Genomic DNA, 21,302 nt, shown 5'->3' on the forward strand with positions numbered 1-21,302 from the left:
ATGAAAAAATGCATTTGCTTAAATCTATCAAGTTACTTTTTAATTATTTTGACCTTTTCTTCCCCCAACAGATTATTCATTCCACGGTGTGAAGAATGTGAATATGGTCCAAAGCAGTGGGAAATGGCTAGCACTTTTTATTCTGATGACTGGAGTGGCCAACGTCGCACAGAGCCAGATGCCTTGCACAGTGAATGAGAACAATGTTGCTTTGTGTTCTGGCCTGAGCCTCAGTGAGGTCCCTAAATATCTATCAACTAGCATAGTAGAATTAGATTTGTCTTACAATAAAATTCAGAGTATCAGCGAAGAAGATTTTTCTGCATATACAAACCTTATAATTTTGAACTTGGCCTTCAACAACATTTTCAGAATTGATCACAACTCTTTTTCCTCAAATCTCCTTCTCAGAAAGCTCAACCTCTTCAACAACTCTCTGACGGAAATCCCTTCCCTGGCGATAAGTCCTTTAAAACACCTGACTGAGCTGGAAATGAGCAACAATTTGTATTTGAATTCAACCCTTGATGATGTTTTTTACACCTTTAGAAGCTTGATGGTACTGTCCATGGGTGGAAGTGAGATCACATGGATTAGAGAAAATGATTTTCTACCCTTGCAAAATATTTCTTTACAGAAATTTGCATTGAAGACAGCTTCCAGCCCTAAGCAATATGACAAGGGGACGTTCGCTGTGCTTAACACCTTTTCTCTTTGGTGCGACTTTGCATTGGACACAAATCCTTCTGTACTACCCTTGATCCTGAGAGATTTGCGTGGAAAATCCATAAAACTCCTTCGTCTACGCAATTTGTTTGCAAACTCTTACTACACAGATGACATGGACTTGTTCAATGGTCTAGCAGACACTGGTCTGAACGAACTTATTTTGTATCGGGGTAAGTTCAATGAGAACTTACTACGCCTCTTATTAATAAATGTGCAAATATCAAATGTGACAAATCTGTGTTTGATTGCCATAGACTTTGCAAGGTCTCTGAATTTGTCTGCATCAAATGTCGGGATATCCAATTTGACGTTGAATAAGCTTCTGCTACAGGACATCAATAACCCAGACATTCTGAGGTTCGACTGGACGTTCACTTGGTTCAGCAAAGTGAGCAATCTTCACATCATAAACGTCAACTTTAATTATGTTCCCTGTGATGCATGGGATGAGATGAAAAATGTTATTGTGCTGAACATATCAAACAACCGACTGACCAACGAATTTATATACAACCCAACATGCAAAAACCCATCATTGCCTAAACTGAAATGTTTTAACGCCAGCAGCAACAAAATAACTAGCCTCAAAATTATTTCGTTAATAAGCCTTAAATGGCCAAATCTCCAGGTTGTTGATCTTAGTCGCAATGGCATCGGATCAAACAATGAGTCCTGCAGCTGGGGACCTGCCATTACAAAGCTAATACTGCACCATAACATCATAAAAAAGATAATATTCCAGTGCCTCCCTACAAGTCTGCACTACTTGGATTTGTCAAATTCTGAGTTAGATGGGTTGGACACAAACTATTTCACCAAGACTACCAACTTGAGTGAACTGTTTTTGAGTAACAACAGAATTAAATTCATCCCCTCTTCCTGGGAGAGCTCCAACCTCCGGTTCTTGGCTATTGATGGTAACTCATTTGGAGTGATCACTACAGGCTCTTTTGATAGCATGCCAAAACTTGCAAAGTTGAAAGCAGGCAACAATCCTTATCATTGCACTTGCGAGCTTGCCATGTTCATTGAGGAGACCAAGCAAGATGGTGAACTTGAGTTTACAGATTGGCCACAGGACTATAAATGCTATCATCCAGAATACCTGCTCCGTAACATGATCGAAACTTACAATCCAGGGCGGCTGCAATGTGATGTCACTCTAGTTGTGATTATCTCTGTCACAACAACTGCAGTTGTGATCATTATTTCTATGCTACTCTGCTGGAAGTTTGATGTTCCATGGTACATAAAAGCAACATGCCAAATCATTCAGTCCAGACACCGATCACGTAAAGGCATTCCTTGCAGGACATACAGTTACCATGCCTTTGTCTCCTATAGCTCCTCAGATGCAGATTGGGTTAGGAGGGAATTGCTGTACCGTCTGGAACAGTGCAACCCCCCTTTCAGTATCTGCATACATGAGAGAGACTTCATTCCGGGTAAGTGGATCATTGACAATATCATTGAAAACATTGAAAAGAGCCGCAAAGTCATCTTTGTGTTGTCCCGTAGCTTTGTCGACAGCGAGTGGTGCAATTATGAGCTGTACTTTGCCCACCAGCGTTGCATTGGCCATGCTTTTGATGACGTCATCCTGGTTGTTAAAGAAAACGTCAGCCTGGATTCCCTTCCAAATAAGTTCTGCAAACTGAGAAAAATGCTGAGCACAAAGACTTACTTGGAATGGCCTTCTGAACCAAACAAACAGGTCTTTTTCTGGGTTCAGCTGAAGAATGTGTTAGGGAAATGCACCCTGGAGAGTGATGATCAACAAAGAATTTCTTGGACCAACAACAGTGCTATGTCCGAGTTGCCTGTTGCATCATGAGCTACGCAAGTTTACTATGTAAATGTCCATACTTATTTATGAACCTCTAAAGAGAATGGTCTTGAAAGTGTTTAATGTTGTGCTCCCTTATGCAAAATAATTTGTTAGCCTCACACCCAAAATTGACCAGCATATTTTCTCACAAATTTTATATGAAATGTTAAGTACTGCAAGCCGACTAAAAACTGTTTCTTGGGTTGTGAGAGCCCGCACTCTAATACATACAGATAAAACTAAGACACTTTAGTACTTTTCCTTTTATATCATTAAATATATGTAGCATAAAACATTGCCAGCCAAATTTTTCAAGTGACATCACAAGGTAGATGCCTAGCTGTCAAATAGCCCCATGTCCTGTATGACAGAATCATATATTGCAGCTTGTAAACAAAAAAACACTTTGCCTCCTGTCTTTATTGTGTCCATAGCTACGGTGTTATAAGCAGAACTACAAATTCCAAAATACATCATTTTTTTGTTTGAGATACTAGAATTTTCTGAAAGTGTGGCACAAGACATGGAATCACTTGGTGGTAATGAACAAATTTAACATTTCAAACATTTTAGTTATGTTCAGTTATTCCTTTTAAAAGCATACCCAAATGCATGGTGCCAGAATCACCAAGAATGTACTGTCAGTAGGTATTATCAACTCTTCTAATCCTTATGACTTACTCCGGATTCCAGAAGTAAGTCAGAAGTACCACTGAGAAGCTCACATCAAACTTTTTGTGGATTGGGCCCTTGATTACCAAAATGGTGTTTGCTGATCTATCGCCCTAAAAATAATCATTCATTGGAATTAAGAGATTGAGACAGGATTATTTGTAGGGCCTCGTGCTACCAATCAGGCTTTGACTGACAAAAGAGGTTACTGATCACCAATTACAGGCTAGCTCATGGTAACTCTGTGTTCTTTCACTAAATACAGCACCTTAGCATGACGTGTGTCGGCATTCACGTAGGACATACTAAGGACTCCTCTTGGTTCCTTCACATCCCCTTGCGTGCCACACAGTCTGAAGACCACAGGTGTAGCGGACGGCGATGGGAGCGGTAGTCTGTTAGTTAAATCATCAGTGTTGTAACAAGAAGTACGGAGGTCTAATCATTGCCTTACCACGAAAATACATGGATTCGTGGCAAATAATGATAATCTTTATCAGCGTCAAATCTGAGTCTGACATTTCGAGTGAGGTAGTAATTTTGCTTCAACCCTTGAGTTTTCCCCACGCATACGCCTGCAACGTTTAGTGGGAACATAGGTCTCTATTCCTGTTTTTGCAGGTCAAAAAGAGAGAAATCATGCAGTTTCACTACGCTGTAAGTCCAAAACAGCATGCAGTCTTTAATTTTGACTGACAGAACTCTGAATGGAGCGGTAAATTCACCCCAAGGAAAAACACAGTGTGCGGTAGTGTTTCTCCACAGTTATTTTTATCCCCTGATGTTTCTCCAGGACCCAGGACGAGGCTATTAGTATCCTATTAGATTTACTGTTATTAGAAGAGAGTCTTCTGGATTGCATGCTTACCCAGAGAATTGGATCAGTATTGAAAATAAATACTTACATCATCTGATCTGGACACGCTAGTAGAGATATGCCATGGGTTATGTTTAAAAAACGCTTAATCGATATCCCACATTTTAGTTTGCCTTAAGTCTACCCAGATATAAACAGTACAGTTTTATTTGATGTTTGCCTGGTTCCTTTCTTGACACAAAATGCTGTCTGGTTTTGTGTTGCACTTGGATCCTCCAAAGGTCTTTTTGATGTATTTTCAGTGCTATTTGCTTACCCCTAACAACACAGTTGACGAGGCAGGCATATAAACGAAACATTGGGAAATCCACTGGTAGGCAGGTGGTCAGTAAGCTGCTTTCATTGCTGGATGGAATATGATACCCTCAGACTTTGGACCCTGAGATAAAAGCACAGCATATTCTTATAGAACTTGCATGATTTATTTCTGCAGTAAAATAATGCTCCTGGGTTCTCTGTCAGATATTCAAATAATGAAACATTTTAATAAATTTCTCTTCAGAGATACTTGTGAAATGTTAAATTTATTTAACCAATTGTTTTGACAATTGTTATGTGAAATAACTCATTTGACCCTATTTTTTAACAAGCATTGGCAACGCCAAGATGGCGTGCCTTTATAATGCAAGTGCTGAGCTGTTGACTTTGCCTGTGTTTGTTTGTGAAGCATTATTTGACAAAAAAGTAAACCATTTAAAAATATTGGAAGAAAAGTAAATGCATATCTTAAGGTATTTCAAAGTTGTACATTAAATTCAATATTTTAAATAAATAACCTGCATTATTTTTCCAATACTTTTCACTCAGCAAACTGAACATAATTTAAAAAGAAGTGACAGAATTGAATAGAAAACACTTGCCAAGGTCTAATTTACCTTCCACCGGACTCTCAACTGAAACATATGCCAGACATTTGGTCCTCGGCAGTAGCCCCGGAAGCAGATTTATGAGCCTCCAGGAGAAGACACAGCCCCTTTTCAGTCATTCTAAGAGTAAACAAACTGTTTGCCTCAAACACCAACTGAATGAGTGCAGCTGCCAGTCCCTCCAACAGCACCATAAAACCATTTAGATGCTAAGTAGTACATAGAATTCAGGACATAAAACAAAACCAAGCATTAAAGTCTGCTCTTTAGTCATAGCTGCAATTTTACAGATATTTTGGGATGGGTGGGGAGCAAGGCTCAGAGTAAGGTGGAGGCAGTTGCAGGTAAAGAGGGAGCAGTGTCCATGGGGTGGAGCTAGAATGGCTGACTTATAGTTTGTGGTGGCATTATATAGTTATGCACTTGCATATATAACCATTATGGCACACAAGAATACTAGGACAATAATAGACAGCAGCCAACAGTACATTGTAACATATACATCTTAAATTCACGTGAGACATATCTGCTTTGAGGATTATCCATCACCAGCACTGTACAGCCAGAAAACCAAACATCACCAAACGAACATCAGTGGAGTAATGCAAGAGATCTGTCACACATTGCTGGCAAATTCGGTGGACTTTAATATAATGCACAACTGCAGGCCTCAAATATTCATACAATCTGACCGGCTTCTTTCCATCTCACAAAGACACTCAGATATGGGATGATAATGCAAACGCCCCTCCCAACAAATCGCTCCACTTCTCTTTCCCTCCAACCATGCCAGCTCAGGGCCACTGCTATACACAAAGTCTCAAAATGGACAACCATGTGCAGTAACCCGATAAGCAATTTATATCATAAGAAATACCATAATGGGACATGCAGAGCTATTCAAAGCTATCAGTATATTAAAAACCCTAAACCTGTGTGTCTGTCTCTCACACTTCATCATCCAGCACAGTGCTACGTGCTGCGTCCCTTAACACAATATCCATACCTTGGTGGTCATCACACAACATGGAAACACTTTCCACCTAGGATAAAAACAAAGGCAACATACTTCCAACCACACACCCTACATGCTGTAGCATGCTACCTATGTAGGCAAGCACTTCAGTGCCTCATACAAAGGTAGTAAGCGCTATGTATAAATACCTCAATATAAAACAATACAATGCAATTAACAATAGTACTCCTTAAAAAGAAAAGTAAGATAGAAGAAAAGAGATTTTTCAGACAGAAAGCAGATTCACATCCTGTGCATTATTTCACTATCTAGTATTTTGGTCCGGAAGTGTATTTAGCTGTAAAGGTTTGTTTAACTTTGAGTATAGACCAAGGCAGACACATCATGACAGTCACCATAAACCCACAATGCCCATTACATGACCTCCATTTAGATTCCATTTTTCCACTAGTGGTTTCATACGTATTTCACATGAGCTTAGAAGAAAAACATTGAAAAATTGGAAAAGCTTTGAGAATTCAGCATTGGATCTCATCAAGCCAGACAATATTTAAAATCAAGGATGTCAGTTTTTTAGTAGAGGTTTTCGATTAGGTCAGAAACTGATTTTTTGGAACTTTGTGGTCTTTGAGCCCCTTTAATGTCATCTTGTAGTATGATCGGTCTTTTTTTAATTTCGCCCTAAATTCAGTTGAAAGTTTGCTGTTAATAATTAGGGCCGGGTGAAATCTACAGTATGCTGGTGTAATTTTGGGAGTGTAATGTTACACTTGTTATGCTAAATTCCTGAAATGATGCCTCAATTAATGGAAACAAGCATTGGCATAGCCAATAGGTCTCGCCTTTGGATCCTTATAAGTGTTTAGCCTGAGCTATTGGCTTTGCCAATGTTTTTAAGCTATTTCGTTGAACATTGTGGCTGCTGTGCAGCATGTTGAAAAGTTATAATAAAAAAGTGTTATAAGCATTCTTGTTAACTGCTATGTAACCAAGAAGACATTATGTACAGCTGAACAACCCATTAAAAAAAGAATAAACATTAAAAAATGTCTTGTAGTTTTTTAGGTCTCGCCTACGCAGTGCGCTGCATAGGAGTGCCTTTAGCCGTCGCTCTGCTCATTTTCAAGTACACACTCGTGCTTGTGGCGGCATCCACGTTGCGGGAGAGAGCAGGGGCGCGCCACAAGCACGAGTGCAGTGGTTGAAAATGAGCAGACTGTGCACGCACGCACCACTCCCGGGCTCACCTCCTGCTCCCCGTCTCTCTCATGCGCATTCCTTGTTTTGTCATCTTGCGGAGAACTCATCTCCCCGATTTCCCGATTTAACTTTATTAGAGACAGCACTTTTTAATCAATTCCCTTTAGGGAAATTAAAAGTGAAAGTCGTTAATTTTTCAAGCAGTCAAAATATTTGAAATGCGTTTCATTTGTATGTGTCTTTTTAAATAGTATCTGATATTTCACTCATAGGGTGGAAGTCGGTGGAAGTTTCATTGAAGCAAATGTCCTGTATCACCATGCTGTATGGATCCTAACGGCAAATGTGCAGCTATTTGAACACCACGTCCACCACGTCCACCACGTCCACCACCATGTCCACCACCACCACATCCACCACCACCACATCCACCACCACCACGTCCACCACCCCATGTTCACCACCACATCCACCACCACATTCACCACCATATCCACGACCACCACATCCACCACCACGTCCACCACCATGTCCACCACCACCACATCCACCACCACCACATCCACCACCACCACGTCCTTCACCACCACATCCACCACCATGTCCACCATATCCACCATCACCACATCCACCATGTCCACCACCACCACATCCACCATGTCCATCACGTCCACCACCATCACCACGTCAACCACCACCACCATGTCTACCACCACGTCCACCACCACATCCACCACTACATCCACCATGTCCACCACCACCACGTCCACCACCACCATGTCCACCACCATGTCCACCACCACGTCCATCACCATGTTCACCACCACCACGTCCACCACCATCACCATGTCCACCACCACCATCTCCACCACCACCACGTCCACCACCACGTCCACCACCACCAGCACGTCCACCACCACCACCATGTCCACCCCAATACATCCTCCACCACCACCACCTGGTCCACCACCACCAGCGTGTCCACCACCACGTCCACCACCATGTCCACCACCACATCCACCACCACCACGTCCACCATGTCCACCACCACATCCACCAGCATGTCCAACACCACATCCACCACCACCACGTCCACTACCACCGCATCCACCACCACCGCATACACCACCACCACATCCACCACCACCATGTCCACCACCACCATGTCCACCACCATCATGTCCACCACCACATCCACCACCACCACATCCACCACCACCAGGTCTACCACCTCCACGTCCACCACCACCACCATGTCATCCACATCCACCACCACCATCATGTCCACCGCCACCACGTCCACCACCACCATATCCACCAGCACATCCACCACCACGTCCACCACCACAACGTCCACCACATCCACCACCACATCCACCACCACTACGTCTATCACCACTACATCCACTACCACATCCACCACCATGTCCTCCACCACGTCCACCACCACCACATCCACCACCACCACATCCAGCACCATGTCCACCACCACGTCCACCATGTCCTCCACCACCACCATGTCCACCACCACTATGTCCACCACCACTACCACATCCACCACCTCGACCTCCACCATGTCCACCAACACATCCACCACCACCATGTCCACCACCACCACATCCACGTCCACCAGGTCCTCCACCACCACGTCCACCACCACCACATCCACCACCATCACATCCACCACCATCACATCCACCACCACCACATCCTCCACCATGTCCTCCACCACGTCCACCACCACATCCACCACTACCATGTCCACCACATCCACCACCACCACATCCACCACCACGTCCACCACCAATAAGGCCACCACCATATCCACCATATCCACCACGTCCACAACACCCACCACCACGTCCACCACCACCACGTCCACCACCACCACATCCACCACCACATCCACCAACACGCCCATCACCAACAAGGCCACCACCACGTCCACCACCACATCCACTACCATGTCCACCACCATCATGTCCACCACCACCACCACATCCACCATGTCCACAACCACCTCCACCACCATGTCCAACAACCCACCCACCACCACCACCACATCCACCACCACCATGTCCACCACCACCACATCAACCACCACCACCACGTCATCCACCACCACGTCCACCACCACCACCACATCCACCACCTCCACCACCACCACCCATGACAGATAAAGTGTCAGGGGTAATAGGAGTGTCAACCCCGGCTGTACATGGGACATTTAAGGATGCATTGGGTGCAAGAAGACGGGAATAGAGGCTAGAAGTATTACACCAGACCCAAGATACATTTTGAAGAGGCGCAATGTCACAGTGGCTCCTGTAAAAGCACTCGCAGCATCTCTACCTCACAGTGGCACACCTGCACGAGCCACTCACTCAAAACAAGCATTGACATAGACAATAGGTCTCGCCTTTGGGACCTTATAAGTGTTTAGCCATGCAACACGTGATGTTGCACCAAGGATATTGCGCTGGATAACTAAACACTTATAAGGTCCTAAAGGTGAGACCTATTGGCTATGCCAATGCTTGTTTGTTCTTGCAATGCTGGCAACTTCTTTCTGTCTATTCTAATGTTGAGGTGGTGTTTAGTGATGCTGAGGTGATGCTGAGTGATGCTGTAGTGTTGCTTAGTGATGCTGTGGTGGTGAGGCGGTGGTGTTGCAGTGGTGCTTATTTGTTGCTAAGGTGGTGCTGAGTTCTTTTCAGCTGGTGTTGTTTTGAGATAATGCTTGTTTGATGCTGATGTGATGTTGCGCTGTAGGATATATTTTTTAAGAGAGTGGATAAATGACACAATACATCATTTAAGCGCTGAAAGGGAAGCTCAAAAGAAAGTACCACTTCCTCCAAAACCCTCTCTGTTGCAGGAAAACAGAAATGATTCTGAAAAGCCTTAAAATGAATCGGCTTGCAAAACATCTATTTTTCACTCAAGATCAACAACCCATAAAAATTGTGATTAAAGCATGCTCACACAAAACAGACAGCATAACAGGAAATAGCGGGCTTACTGCAGCTCTGTTCTTGCTATGAAAGACTTCTATCCTATGCACCTATTCAATGCTCCCCCCCAAAGAAATGTGGGGCGTTTTTCCCATGTCTTGTCTGATAGTTAAGACAAGAACATCATTTATTTTCATTTGTTTGGGTTTTTTGTTGGTAAATAGTGCAATCTCGAGTGGGCCCAGTTGCTTTCTCTTTTTTGAGGAGGGGGAGTTGCAAAATGCAGACAAAGTCATATTTTATTATCTCACTCACTACCATTCATGTTTAGACTGTTGCTTGTAGGCTGAAGGTTGTAAACGTCTAACTGCAGAAGTGGTCTTTGCAGAAGAGCAGCTGGCAATGGGTTTGACAACTGATTAAGGAAACGTGTTAGAGCGGTTGCATTTTGAGTAGTTGGGAATGCAACAGCAGTGTAGCTTTGGAAACAGTAGCTGCATGTGACCCTGGAGGTCTTGTTGTGTATGTGAAACGCTCCCAGCCCTCTTTCCATGACGTCATGCTCTGAGGCGACGGCTCCATGCTGTTATTTCTAAATGTTTCTGCTCTTGTACTGTGCACGTGCCCATCCCCTATTCAAGCTCTCAGGAGCGCATGCCACAGCTGTACTGTACTGCTTTTGTGCCAGCGCACGTGCAATACATTGAAGGAATGGCTTATTTGTGCCGAAGTTGGCTGAAAGTGCGCACAGTAGAGTTTTAATGTCCACCATGTTTCCCATGGAGTATTGAAGAGACTGAGAAAATCTGAAGGGGAGGGAAGACCCCCCCAACAAAAGACCAGAGTCTTCCAAATCCGAAACTCTGGTCTATGTAACTTGAAACTGTCCATGGAAAGTGAGGAAAATAAGGAGCTGTGTCCATGAACGCGGCCAGGGGCGGCGCCAAGAAAAAGCGCAGATCTTTCTAAAAACAAAGTCAACTGATGACGCTCTACTTGTACTAAAGTTAAAGGTATCATCAATTTTTATTGTAATTTATTATGTTTGGGGGCTTTAATGATTTTGTATTCATTATGTTTCATAGCGTCAAGCCGGGGCACTTCTATTAACGTAATCAAGGTGTCACTGCGAGGAGCGCAGTGCAGAAACGCTGGTACCACTTTGGTCCAATCCAAGTAGGTAAACAGAAGCTCCTGAGGTCAGCCGTCTTCGCGCACGAAGACTGCACTGCGTAAAGCGAGCCATCTCCTGCTTCAGACCCCGGTGAGGGGGACTTGCTAGTGCGCTCTGGGTGCGCTTGACAACGTACGAAACAAAGCGAGGCTCACTTATGCACAGAGGACAGAGGAAGCGCGGCAGCCATGAAGCGGACACTATGCTGAGCAAAAGAAACAAAATGGGAAGTGCTTGTACACAATTAAACCAAGTGGGGAAAGAGTGAATCAGAATAATAACACCGCGCCTAAAGTAAACCACAAGAAAGCGTGGCGGCTGTGTAGAAAGATCAAGCACAGCAAGGAAGCAGGCGCACAAAGAAAACAAAACACAAACACTACTCACTGCAATCCAAAAACACGAGGGGAGGCAAGCAAATAATAACAAGCTTTGGCATAGCCAATAGGTGTCGCCTTTGAGACCTTATACGTGTTTAGCCCTGCACCACATTATCCTGGGTGCTGTGCCACTAGGGACGGAACATCTAATAAATTACTGAACACTGGGTCTTGCAGTGTGAGTCAGGAATGCATGCTTGCCTTAGGAAACATTTATAGGCACATTCCTAGGCTTTTTTATGCACAGACAGAAAGACAAGTGCCTCAATGCATGTGAACAGCACTATAACATTCTGTGTGCGACTGCAAAGTACTATGAAGTAACAATATTATAAAATCATGTATCTTCCCTCTTCTGCATCACTTTGGATCGTTGAAGCAACAGAAAGGCAGTAAAAGTGCTACCCAAGTTCCAACACAACGCACAGAGAAAAGTTATTATATTGTCAGCTTATCATGGGCCGAGAGTCAGTTTTATGGCATCTGCTGTTTCTATGTAAATTGGTAATGCAAACAAAACCCGGCTTTGAATATGGCGCTCTGTGTTTGACATGAGACTTTCAACAATGTGGGTAATATGCTGTTCTGTGAATGAAGTTAAAAACAATCATTCCCCTTGAAGAAAATGTGCATATAATGTAACCAATGTAGGCAGAAGGCAAAGTGAATTCGAAAAACAGTAAACATTTATCCCCTACCAAAAATAAAAAGAAATTTGAAAACTGCACTCTTCTCAGTGTTGACTGTTGTATCAACACTACAGTCAACACTAAGGGGAGCGCAACGCGCAAAGGAGCAAACCTTTTCCCTGCCCAAAATGATTTTCATGACCCCCTGTATTATTTATTACATGTTCCTAATATTGCTTTTTGTCAAAATTGCATTTTGGCCCATTGATTTCATTTCACTTCATCCGGCCCGAGCCGAAGAGTACGTCCCGAGCCCAAGGGTACGGCTGGAGCTGGAGTGTACGGCGCGGGTGTGGAGAGTACAACACGGGTGCGGAGATTCCGGCCCGACTGCGGACGTAAAGATATGACTCGTAAATGACCTCTGTGAATACCAAAAGTCATAAAGTTAGACTGTTGTCTCAGATTGCCTTTGTGAATCGGGCCCATTGTGTTTAATACATTGGTGAATATTTTGGTTCTGTACTTAATGCTTTCAAAGTTAGTTGCTTTAAAAAAATAAATGTATACCAATATGGGAAATTACAGCCTAGTACCTCGATACAGCCTTTATCACCTCTGCTTTGTCACAGCAGGCCTGTCTCCATCCTGTAGCACCCACTACATAGTAAAGTGTTCTCAAAAGTGCCAAATGACTTGGGGACATTAACAGCTTCACAGCAACTTCCTGATCCACCCCTGCATGCTGGGATGGACTGATGATTTTTGGGGGAGATATGCAGGGCCTCGTAAGTGGCATAAAACAATGTACAACTTAAAGAATTATGTGACAAATGAGAATGGTGCTTGAGATGGGCTGATAAGTTTGGTCAGGCTTGATAGGTGTTCATAAATAGGTATGGAAAGTGATACGTTTGAAGGAGCAGTAATGTAAAGAAGACATTTCACTTCCTTTGATAAGCTGGAAAGGCTGGTGTTACGTTTGACACTTGTGATGGAACTGGTACATGTGCATAGCAGATAATATTGACAAACTTTATAAGTAAATAACATACATATGCATTTTGCTACAGGCGGTGTAGTTGTAGAGTTGCTCACTTGTGTTAGATTGAATGCGCAATTTATGAACTGTGTTTACGTTTTAGCGTGCTTTTCCTATGCCATGCCAACACCCCCCCAACACCCCCAATTAAAAAAAAACAGCCATGCCCCTACTTTGGACCTGTGGAACCTAGTTAAATGTACAGAGTGCTCTTCACGTGGGAAAGTCCCTAAAATAAATATAGAGACATACTAATATTCAAATTGAAAAGACCGTAAGGTTTGTACAAAGATTGTTAGGCCAGCGATGTAATCAGTTGTTATGTTTTTAAATGTATTGAAAGGAGCAGAGTTTCAATGAAAACAATGAAGAATGCTTTGGGGAAAGGATGTAACATACCATTCAAAGCGGCCGACCGTTAAGCAGGGGCGCAGTGGTTAATGTTCAGTGTGCTCTCCTCGTGCTAACCAAGGTCAAAAATAAATGGCAAACTCCTGCCAATAATGCAACAATAAAGTCTGATTGATTTTTACAGGGCTGGTAAAGGTGGGGTTTTTTCATGTGTTTGTTAGACATAGCTGACAACTTGAGAACTGTGGAACTGCGTTCAATTTGTAATGTGCTGCCCATGTGCCAAACCATTACAAATAACAGAAGCTTGGCATTCTTTCACCGTGCCACGCCAAGCCAAACAAGTCCTGTTGCAGTTTGGGACTGTGGCTTTAAAAGTGCAGCCCCCTTGGGCCCCCACCGCATTTCTGCTGCCAAATAAACACACAGCACGCAGTGTGGGGAGAGATGAAAAGGGGGAGGGTGGTGTAGAGGCCTCGGGGCAGGAATGTACGGGTTAAAAAAATTGAAGGTGAGCACAGGGAGAGTGGAGAAGATATGCAAGGGAAGCCTGAGCTTTCACTTGGTTGGTTATTTGCAGTGTTCAAAAACAAAAGAATGCATTATATGTTATTTCCAGGTCAACAACAATCAGCATACTGCAAAACAAATTCACCCCTGCTGTCAGGCATTTCTGTTCTTAACGTAATACCTTTCTGAAACTAACACTGTCCTACGGCGACTAAGTAATATTAAAAAACTGTCACCAATTTTTTTTTTAAACTTACATGTTTCCGAAGATCTGAACCACCGAGGAGCTTGTACTTGGCTGCCGGCAATCCTGCTGGTCGGTGTTTTCCTGCAGGCTTTTCACTCCGTCCATCACCGCCATGGCACACAGACTTCAGAGCGGAACGACATGGAAAATCGCTATTTTACAGATCAAAACAGAGTACTCATGTAATAGGCCATCACGGAAGTATACTGTTTTAGTAAAACACAAGGTATGTCGTGAGTGAGAAAAACAACACCACAATCTGTTCTAGAGCTCTCCGCATCTGTTGACCAAACAAGCACACAGCGACTCAAAACAGGAGTGCTCGTGTTTCGTCCAAAAGCAAATGTTAAAAAAGAGTGCGCCCCAAGTATGAAATGGCCTTAAGCGAAATGTTCCATGTAGCAGGGCCGGTCGCCATGGGCGTGACAAACACACAAAATGAAGAGGCAAATGGCACCAATTCACCACACAAAAGAAAGGCAGTTGGATAGGTACAGGAGGGAACCAATTAAAAGTGGTGGGTGTGGCCAAAACCCACAGACAGAATATAGCATGCCTTGCAGAGCAGCGCATGCGCGCTGACTCTAGACTCGACCATAAAAGAGTGCTCACAGTGTATCGTAAATAACAGAAAGAGTAAGAGCACATGTAACGGGTAGTTCTCGTGGGAGGGTGTAAAAGTCCAAAAGAAGGGACTATTAATCATATTCACCAAACAAAAGCAGGCATTTATGAAGGGCAGTAATAGGAACCAAAGTAAAAGAAGGCCGGTGTTTGAAGCCCATATTGTAGATACAGCATTTCTGGAAGAGACGGCCTAAAGATTACTGCAAATCAGTATTCACAGTTAAAAAATGTACTGCGAATGTACAGTAACAATGGAACTTGAGTCAGAGTTGTTTGCTTGCTCCAAAAATTGATGCGGGGATGCATTTCACACAAATATATTGCATGAATTGATGAGTTTGCATTTCACACAATTTTGCTGACATTTCACGCAAATTACGCAAAATCAAATTATGCGAATTTCACATACCACTATTAATGTGCACCTGGCCCGTATGTACTGTCTTTCAAGAGACCATAACATCAAACAATCTAGAGAATGGTCTCTGTTTATGCCAAAAACTTTAATACACAATAATTTGACAATGCTGCCTTATTGGGCAAAGATAGAGAGGTCTGGAGATATACATTAGTAAAAAAAAATGATTTGATCATGCAGGGCATTGGTCTCCTGTCAGAGGAAATGGTCGATATTCTTGTCTCTGAGGAGGCACGGGGGGGGGGGGTAGTTTTTGCACTGTCAGATCCCATGAACATTTTCTTTTCTTAATTAATAACCCAGGAAGTCAGTTCCTGAGAAATGTTTCTATAACCAAAGAGGGGCTGTGAATCTACTGTGTTTCCAAGTAGTGGACATAGTGGACTTTTTTTTTTACTTCTGATATTAAATATTTGAAGATGACACCAAAGAGGTGCGGATGGTCATCAACATAAACGATTAGACTGAGCCACATCACAGGACTACCACCTTCAAAGTCAAGCGCAATGAAAGATAAATGCCCATCTTGACAAAAAGAATACAACTGACTGTGATGGCAGCCCACTTTAGAATAGAGTTAACTCATAAATACCTCTAACTGGGCGATTGGCAGATATAAGTGAGTTCCATCCATCAATGTCACAACAGCATTCAAAGGGTACCAGAATTACTGTACCAGCCAAGATTACTAATCAATTTGAAGAAATTGTTCATTTTACCGCAAGAAGAGAATACCTTCTTAGAGGCAACTCTGAACATACAGCTAGCTATCACGCTTTCTATATTAATGTAGATTTTGGCACTTTGGGACCAAACTTGTCCTTAACAGTTGGCTCCACCTCTCACAGTGAGACCACTGATAATGTTACTGTGAATCATGACATTATCCATTCAAATCTGTATTCGATTCAAAGAATCATCAAAGCATTTCTTAAAAATATAAAAAGATTTAAAAAATACATAAAACGTGGATTCCACTTATTGATACATTATAAATCATCCTCTTCAGTACAAGTGCACTATGAGTCAGCGAGGTTACATTTCCAATTTCCTATTCCCTCTAGGAGAATTTGTCCGTTTACATAAGGTGCAAATGTCATTAGGAAGACTTCCCAAGAGATCAATTCAGTAACAGCTGTGCATTTAGTGAAAACAATTTAAAAAGTGAAACAAAGACAAAATACTGGAGGCCTATCATTTCAAAACTACAGCCTGGTGTAATCATCATAACAGAAGCATCATTCTTGGTGTGGGATGCCATCTACCCAGGCTAAAGATTAAAGGACAATGGTCAGAATAGGCAGCAACAAAACATGTAAACTATCTAGAACTAAAAGCAATCTTTCTATTGATAAAAGCTCTCCAAAGTCAAATCCAGGGCAAGGCAGTGTAAATACCAACAGACAATATCACATCAATGTTTCATCTAAGCAACCAAGTGAGTTTTATCATCATCATCATTAAGTCTTTATTTCGAATAAAATTCATAAAAGACAATGCCATTTAAAACCAAATTTAGACATCAATAATACAACCAAATATAACTATTACAGATACTATAAAATTCATCAAGGGCGTTTTAGCAAAAAATATACACATGAGGTAAGGACAAGGAATCACGGTCCACAGATAACAAATTTAAAATTAATAAATAGTAGAATTCACACAAAAAAAAACTTAAAAAGAAGGAATGACTCCCACCAAAATTAACATAGCAGAAATATATTCCTATAAATATGCATCCATATTGGATGCCCTACTATTGGGTAAACATAAGCCATTTCGTTATATGGCCCCATTGATATGCACGAGTAAGGGCTAACAATGCCTCCTCTCCTTGGCACGTATAGTCCAAGTCCAACTTAAAAATGTAGCGTCAACAATTACAATGGATTCATTCATAGGGGTTTTTAAAATCCTAAAGGCTTCGCTACTTAGCCTGGTCCCAAGAATTAAACAGATGGGTTTTAACCATCTGTGTCTAGGTATTTTATAGGCTGGGCAAGCAAATAAAATATGTGCCAATGATTCGTTCAAAGTGGGGCAAAATGGACATTTGCTGTTATTCGAAGCGTTCCACTTCCTAGCAAACAAATTGGTGGGAAGAGATCCCACCCTAAATTGGTGGTATAGTTTCCTATCTTTTTTGGAGGTAATAAAATCCCAGTACTTTTCGTACTCTACCTCATGCTTAAGTTCTAAGAAATCTCTAGATAACGATGATCGTGTAAAGGCAGAGAAACGCTTAATCTTAATCATGTTCCAATATACTGCCTTAAAATCACTCTTGGATGGAAAAGAGTTTTCCATGGGATTTACCCACAGTCTACTCATCCCCATCTCTGACAGAATACTTTTAACACGTCTCAGCCATGGAATTTTATTCTCGCTGACAGCCTCCCTGACTTCCAAAAGTGCATGAGCATACTGGGACATCGCCGGGGTAACCCAGAGTCTTCTCCGGTAGGCTACTGGTCTAAATTGTGCTGTATCTTCTATGAAATTACACCCAAGATCTAAAAATAAGGGCAATAAAGGAGCTGACTGGGGAAGACCAGTTAATGCCCTCCTAAATTTATTCTGGGCTATAGTAAGGGGGGCAAGATTGTCACAGCCCCATAATTCAGCACTGTATAAAACCGAAGCACTAATTTTTGTATTGTAAATTTTTAAGACTGGAGCAACAGGTTTAGTATACGAAAATCGCTGCTCCTTCAACAGGGCACCTGACAACTGAGCATGCCTAAGGGTCAATAGATTGATCTGGGGCTTCCAGCTGAGTTTACTATCAATAGTTACCCCTAAATAAGTAAAATTCTGGGTCTGTTCCAGAATACCTTCTTTCATTTCTACTCTACCATTTATCACCCTATGCCTGTGTAAGACCTTAAATTTCGTTTTTTCCACATTCACAAGGAGATCATGGTCCTGGCAAAACTCCTCAAATCTCCCCAGAGCAGATTGTAAACCCTTCCGAGTCTTGGAGAGTATTAGGGTGTCATCTGCAAACATAAGCAGGGGGATCTTCAAGCCTGCTAGAGTGGGAGCGTCAGTAGGGAAATTCTGGAAATACTTGACTACCCTATTGATGTATAATGAAAAAAAGGGTTGGTGCTAAAACGCACCCCTGGCGTACCCCTTTGGCTATTGGAAACCTTTCCATAACACTCCTTAGCATATCCCAAAGTACCTGTGCAAAATTTGCATCGTGAAGAGTAACTAAAAAAGCCAACATTTCTGATGGCATACCTATTGCCAGAAAAGTTCTCCACATTTTGGCTCGGGGAACAAGATCGAAAGCCGACTTGAGATCTACATAGATTGTACCTCCACCTAAAATTACCACACGCCAATAAACCAAAATAAATCTAAAAACCTGGTCGATAGTACTGGTACATGAGCGGAAACCCGCCTGGAGTGGTGACAAAATATCAAATTCCTCAATCCAGGCCTGAATACGGCGCAGTACCATTCTAGCTGAAACTTTCTGTATGCAATCGATGAGGCTTATTGGCCTATAATTACCTGGGTTGGAACGATCTGCTTTTTTAAAAATCGGGAGGATTTCTGCTCCTGACCGAGTATTAGGCATAGTTGCTCCACTAGCAATAGCATTAACAAGGAGCTGTAAATAAGATGCCCAATTATCTATATCGTGAAGGAACAGATCCGCCGGGATACGAAGGAACAGATCCGCCGGTTTAATATCATAACCACTCTTTAGGCTGGCACAAGATGACTAGCCCTGCGTGAGTTGCTGTATCCGAGTTTGAGCCGGAGCTTCACCGCTCGTGCTGTACAGAACTATTCCAAATATTTTGTGTTCTCTCTGATTACTTTAACGATTTGTTTGATCTTTGTTTTTGTGTTTTCATGAATTGGACCTGCTACAGGCTCTTAATCAGAAGGGCCCTAGATTATGCTTCTTTTGCCCCATGATACTCTTACTTGCTTCAGGAACTTAGATTGTTTTTATCTAACGGCTACCACTGCTGAGGAAAGTGTGCCTTCCATGGATATAGTACACCCTCTAAAGAAACGGATGTGAACTCTCTGCATCTTCCAGTTGTTCAGCTTGGATGGCCTTTGCCATCTTATATGTAGCACGTCTAGCGCCCTGAAGAAGGTTGCATAATCCATCAAAGTGTGTCTTATGTACTGAAACGCGCATCAGCGCAATTGCTCTTATTGCTTGGTCTAACCTTTATGATTGTTAATGCAATTTTCATTGTTAACAGACATAGGTATTGTCTTAAAAAAAGTAAAAAATCACTCTACATGTATATTTATGTCTATTGATGCCAATAGGATATTGGTCAATTGATATTGCAATGGACAGTGCATGTCATTTCTGAATAATGTTTTTAATGTTTGGTGTGTATGGGTTTTTTGAGCACGAGTGGGTATGATTGACTCCAATTGTGAGCATGTGGCTGCCTTTTGGTTTTGTTAGGTGGCTCATAAGTATCTGTATGTATATGTTTGAATTGATAAATTGATAAATGTATATGAATACATATTGAAGAAATAAAATACAAATTGAATTGGTCTGACTTATGAATTTAAATAATTAAAGAATAACTCTAACTTCAAATTCTTTGGAGAAGCGTTTGTTTGCTTCATTGTGATTGTTTTTCCCCCTGAGGTGCCTCTCCCTATTCATATTTACAGGGGCCCTCTTCTGTCTTTATTTGGGCTTTTTCCATACATATAACACAATTGACAAACTATGTACCAGGAAAAAGAAAACAACCAAGATGACTTTCGCAGCAGACAAACGGGAGTATCCCACAAATGGAATATAGCAAATAAAAATAAGTCCCGGCTCCCCAAATGGAGTGCAGGTGTCCACCACCTGTAACCACTGGCACAATTTAAGCACTTGAACATATCTGTGTGTAGATGTTTAAAGAGCCTGTCTACTCATATTTTATTAATAGTTTACTTTGGTGAATAGAAAATCTTAAGACTTTCATGTTTACCCATTGTTATACTAAGATCCCAATGTGACATAAAGGTTTCATTGGCACTGTTTCAGTACCTGAACCACTGCCAGAATACAAGTTGCAATTATGTCTCAGAACCCTTGCTCAGTATGTTTCCTTAAACTCTTGGGCTCAGTTATATGAAAAGACGTTTGCTAACAAACAGCAGCTGTGTTCTTGTGTTGTGGCTAGGTGCTAGTGCCTGACTGGAGAGAATAACAAGGGGCATTGTTGCTTGACCTTATCTGTGGTGTTCAGACTTAATCCCAGGAAAAGAACAGTACACGAAAACATATGCAGGGCCCATGTGAAAGTACAATGTAGCACAAAAGCAAGCATGTTTATATAGTAACTTGTGCAAAAGAAAATGCGGCCTACACCATGCACAATTAGGCTAACATAGGGAAAACTACAATGGGCCATGCGCGAAACACAAGACAAAAGTATACGTTTTAGTAGTAAATGGGGAGGGACTGGAGGGTGTAGTTGGGGGATGCAGGCGTCCGGGTGATACCAGAGGTAAGCGTACTGGCACTGTGCACGAAAGAAGCCTTGGACTCCAAAACCGCTGCGCTCACAGGGAAGAGTCATGGTGTCCCACTTAATGTGGGGCCAATGCCCAGTCCATATCAGCTGTAAGAGTAGACTATGGAAGATTAAAAGTGGCATACGAACAACTAAAAAATGGGATTAGGGAGGAGTAAGTGGGGTTTAAAGGAATGTATGGGTGGGGTTTAGGGATGGACATCACCTTCTTGCAAAAGAGTTATTCAGTTGCAATACTCTGCGAGCTAAGACATGTACCTTACACTTTGTAGTAAGTTTACACTTGGAGTT

General features: G+C 42.3%; 1 protein-coding gene across 1 annotated transcript in view; it reads left to right on the top strand.

Annotated features, from left to right (window-relative positions):
• LOC146772962 (toll-like receptor 2) overlaps positions 1–6,980 on the top strand; it is a 66,062-nt gene extending 59,082 nt beyond the window's left edge. The window contains exon 3 of the mRNA XM_085636965.1: positions 72–6,980. Within this exon, the coding sequence (XP_085493091.1) occupies positions 104–2,563 (2,460 nt within the window). The 5' untranslated portion in view covers positions 72–103 and the 3' untranslated portion in view covers positions 2,564–6,980. The remainder of the gene's footprint in view (positions 1–71) is intronic.
• The last annotated feature ends 14,322 nt before the right edge of the window (positions 6,981–21,302 follow it).

The sequence above is a fragment of the Triturus cristatus genome, chromosome 12, assembly GCF_964204655.1.
Source record: "Triturus cristatus chromosome 12, aTriCri1.1, whole genome shotgun sequence".
In the NCBI taxonomy this organism is placed as follows: Eukaryota; Metazoa; Chordata; class Amphibia; order Caudata; family Salamandridae; genus Triturus; species Triturus cristatus.